The sequence below is a fragment of the Lipotes vexillifer genome, unplaced genomic scaffold (genome assembly GCF_000442215.2).
Source record: "Lipotes vexillifer unplaced genomic scaffold, Lipotes_vexillifer_v1.1 scaffold414, whole genome shotgun sequence".
Lineage (NCBI taxonomy): Eukaryota > Metazoa > Chordata > Mammalia > Artiodactyla > Lipotidae > Lipotes > Lipotes vexillifer.
In genome coordinates this window covers 1273429-1277938 of record NW_006782864.1, presented here as the reverse complement: position 1 = coordinate 1277938, position 4510 = coordinate 1273429, and the positions used below count along the sequence as shown (strand labels likewise).

The following is a 4510-nucleotide window of genomic DNA, read 5'->3' as shown; positions in this document are numbered from 1 at the left end:
GTGCCCCTGCCCCTTTCCATCTCCACACTGGTAGCCCCTAGTTTGCTCTCTATATCTGTGAGTCTGCTTCTTTTTGTTATATTCACTAGTTTGTTGTATTTTTTACATTCCACATATAAGTGATACCACACAGTGTTTGTCTTTCCCTGTTTGACTTATTTCACTTAGCATAATACCCTCCAAGTCCATCCATTAATACTGCCTACATTTTAAAGAAGAGAAATGGCTGCTTAGAATGGTCTAAGTATCAATAACTTGCCCTAAATTCTCAGAGGTTCTCAATAGCAGTACCCGGATTCAAAATCCAGTTTGCTCCCTTCTGAACTTACTAGTATGCTACTTTTAAGAGTGTGCACCCAAGAACCAGCTGCTGTGGTTCAAACATCAGATCATCATCCTCTTATAAGGCTGTGATTTGGGGATAAAGATTTTTTGCTCTGTGCGTCAGTTTTCTCATCTGTAAAATGGGGATAATAATAATGCAGTACTGTTCAATTTGTAGGATGGTCTTGACAATTGGATGAGGAAATCCAAGTATGGAATTTAGACAGTGCCAGGCACTCAGTAAGCACTCTATAAAGTGAGCTATTTTCTTCAGGTTGCCCTTAATACTTTTTTTCCTGCTTGAGTAAATATACCAACACACACAGGCCTCTCCTTTGTCTGCTAACATGAGGCCCTCTAACTGAGAAAGTCAATAGTAAAAACCTAATTATGATGCCAAGTAGGTAGGTGATGACCGATTAACAATTGTTCTCACAATTTCCAGACGTCATGGGGCTGAACCTGCAGTACTGTGTTACGCTACTGGATTCTTTCCCTTGTTCTTTATTTTTTTAAGCAGGAAACGGGGGCTGTCATTCCTCCTAGGGACGACAGGTGACTTATCATTCTCGATATGAGCCAAGGAGCCTCCAGACAGGGCAGGGAGCGCAGCCCGAGAACAGGAGGCCCACGGCAATTCTTGTAAACTGTCCCTAAACCAGTCCTAGCAGGGGCCGGGAAATTCCCCCAGTTCAAAGTCTAGGAATCTTGTCAGGCTGACCCCAGCGGTGCCAGGTGAGGAAATCCCCATGTTCCCTGTCCCAGAAGTCGCCCAGGTCGAAGTCGCTAAGTCTAAAAAGGACTCTGGCATTTCTCAGGGCTGGTCACCGGGCGGAGTGGGGCGGGGCCTGGGCCGCGCAGTCCTTTTAAGGCCGCAGCCCACGTGCTCTGTGACGTCAGAGTAGGACGGTTTGAGGAAGTGTTTGAGGAAGTGGCGCTCTGCTGGCGGGTTTGAGATTCCCGCACTTTAATGTCGTCTGGGTGGCGCCCGCGCTCCGCCGCCAGGTGAGTCCCTCGGGCGGGCGACCCCGGTGTCACCTGCCCGGCGGGTTCGCACCCCTCCTCTCCGAGGCTCGCGGGGACGCCCGTGACGGGTTCTGAGTCAGGGGTTCCTGGGCGGGGGAGGGAGCTGGGAGGCCCCGGAGCCCGGCCCCGGCGGGGTGGTGTCGGGTGGCGGCCGCGAGGCGGGGGCCCGGGACGGGGCGGTGATTCGTCCGCGCCGCGGTGACGCAGGGACCGCAGGGAGCTGGGAGGGGAGGCGCCCCGGCCAGCGGTCAGGGCGCCCGGGTGGGTCCCGGCTGGGGATCCCCTTGCAGGTCCTGGGCAGCAGGACTTTCCTCCCTGCTGCTTCCGTACAGCTTGGGGAGGGGGCGGTCGGTGGAGGGGCTGCGAAAGGCCGGAGTTGGCTACCAAAACCAAACCAAACAACCTGGTTTATTTACGAGGTGAAAACCACTTCCGATTTTTCTCCTTTCACATGGAAGGGCTGTAGTATCTCTTGTCCACCTCCTTGCGTTCCATTCTTCCTTAACCTTCGCTTTTTGTCCCCCACCGCCAAATTGCTTACAGAGTTAGCAGGACATCAGTATGAGCTGGTCACCTTCCCTGCCAACCCAGACATGCGGGGCCTGGGAAATGAAAGAACGGCTTGGGACAGGGGGATTTGGGAACGTCATCCGATGGCACAATCAGGTAGGCCCGGTGCCGCTGGGAAGAGCTGGGGGCGGCGGGGTTGGGGGCAGGCTCCCCCCTCACTGCCTCTGCCCGACCCTGGGCTCCCTGGGTGAGCGGGGCTCACCTTGGCCATGGGCTTCTTGGGAGAGAGTGAGAGAGGGGGCCTCAGGGCCCCTAAGCTGACTCTAGGTTAGTCGTGTCTCCAAGCTTTAATGAATGTGTCACCTAAGTAAATAGTAAAAAAAAAAAGTTTAAGCTTTCAGCTTCAGTTATATATATTGAAAATTATATATCTATGCTAACCTTAGACTAACACCTGCTAATACATTGTGTAGTAATATACTACATGTTATGAAACGTGCAAAAGTAGAAAAATCTAAAGTGTGAAAATAATTATTTTAAAATGTTTGAAAAGTTAATTTAAAAAATATTTTAAGTACTTACCAGTTATGATGTCTTCCCAGTATTGTTTGCAGTCCTTCACAGCATGAATTATACAGAGACACACGAAAGTGAGAATTATCATTAAGGATGGTGGGTGAACATCCGTATTTCAAATAATTTTTATAGTTTTGAATTCTTTGGACCGATTTGTTTTTAGCTCTGCTAGATCCTGATTTTTTTTTTTTTTTTTTTTTTTTTTTTTGTGGTACGTGGGCCTCTCACTGCTGTGGCCTCTCCCATTGTGGAGAACAGGCTCCGGACGCACGGGCTCAGCAGCCATGGCTCACGGGCCCAGTCACTCTGCGGCATGTGAGATCTTTCTGGACCAGGCGAACCCGCGTCCCCTGCATCGGCAGGTGGACTCTCAACCACTGTGTCACCAGGGAAGCCCCGATTGTTTTGTTTTAAACATCTTTATTGGACTATGATTGCTTCACAATTGTGTGTTAGTTTCTGCTGTATAACAAAGTGATCCTCATTGTTTTTATTCCTTATGTGTCTGACGTGAGTTTCTCACCCCGCAAGCGTTAGGTCTTCCATATTACTGTTTGTTTGTACTGGTGTTACATGCACTGAAATTCTCCACAGCAGTGTCTTTAAGCCACTCGTCCATTTTATGAGAGTTATTTTGTTAAAATCGGATAATACCATCCATAATTCTACCAAAGTGGGGCACACAGAATCTGCAGCACGTCCTCCATCCCCCGCCTGTGGAATGCCCATTTTCCTTGGGATCCCTCGAGTGTCAGAAGCAGCACGTGACCTGACAGATGATCTGAGGACGGTGCTGTACCGTTAATATCAGGAAAGCTTCATTTCGTGTTTATTTTTTGGATTCCAGTCTTGGGAAACCCCTACATATACCCAATTTGGAGACCACTGCTTGAGGGAACCTCCTCTCACCAAATAGATAATACTAGTTTCTTGACCCAAAATTCAGATACCCCAGAGCCCCTGAGGGAAGAAGTCTCCTGCTTTTTAATCAAGGGCCGCGAGCATCTTTTTGCACTCAAGAGATGGGAAATTTCGTACCGCTTCCCAGGAGCCTGGCTGCAGCCAGCAGGGAGGGTCATCCAGGCCCCCGGCCAGCCATGGCAGAGGACCATCTCAGACAGCCACCCTCCTGTATTAACTGGAAGGCCCTGCCCTGAACCCTGTCAGCTCTGAGTGGATGAAGCAGCCCCTGGAGGAATGTGAGAGCCAGAGCTGGAGGGCAGAAGACAGTCCTGCAGCTGGTAATTCTCACACTCACCCAGGAGACGCCGATTCCAGCAAACCCTGTGGCTGGGATGGGGTTGGGGGAGGGGGGCAGGGGGTGCAGCCAGGGGCTTGGCATCAGGACAGGAGAGTCAGATCCTTCCACAGCCCCACACAGACCTGGGCCAGGCTGCTTCCAGACAGGCCAGGGCTTCTGGAGTCTTGACTACAGCAAGTGTCCCGCTGCAGCTGAACTGGAGACATCTTGGTTTCCTGCAGGAGGAGTTCTATCAGGATGTGCCGAGTGTCTGCCACCTCTCACCCCAAGTAGCCTCCATCTGCTCTCTGGGCTTGGGATATGCTTGTCAGATGGAGTTTGTTTCTTGCTTTATAGCTGCGAGCCCAAGAGTGTGCGTGTGTGTGTGTATGGGCTTGTTTTCTAGAATTACTGCTTTCCAGTTTCTTCTCCTGTTCAGAAACCTTAACTTTTAGAAAAGCCAAAGGCCGAGCTCTCCTTCTCCCGTCTGCGGCCCCTCCACTCCCTGCCTCTCCCGCGTCGGCTCCCAGCTGAGCCCTGTGTGGGATGAGCCCCTCTCTCCTGGACATCTTTGTCTGCGTTCTGCCCCTGCCTCCAGGACCCCGTGTAGACCACCTCCCACAGAGCCAACAGGACCCCTCGTCCCACAGGAGCTGGTTCTCACTGAACCCTTCACCCTCGCTCGTTCGGACAGCCTCGCGCACTGCGTGGTTTTCTGCCTAGGAGTGTTCCCATCAGCCTGGGCTCTGCCTGGCTTTGGGCTTCTTTCATTCCCCGCCTCCAAGAGACTCTTCGTGTTACACGTGTGTTAGGTGCACAGGGTCATCCACTCTT

The 4510-nt window shown here is 51.5% G+C and overlaps 1 protein-coding gene across 1 annotated transcript in view; it reads left to right on the top strand.

Moving 5' to 3' along the window:
- Window positions 1–1312: 1312 nt before the first annotated feature.
- Window positions 1313–4510, top strand: part of IKBKB (inhibitor of nuclear factor kappa B kinase subunit beta) — a 47278-nt gene continuing 44080 nt past the window's right edge. Inside the window, exons 1-2 of the mRNA XM_007455471.1 lie at window positions 1313–1329; window positions 1894–2016. Coding sequence (XP_007455533.1) covers window positions 1912–2016 — 105 coding nt within the window. The 5' untranslated portion in view covers window positions 1313–1329; window positions 1894–1911. The remainder of the gene's footprint in view (window positions 1330–1893; window positions 2017–4510) is intronic.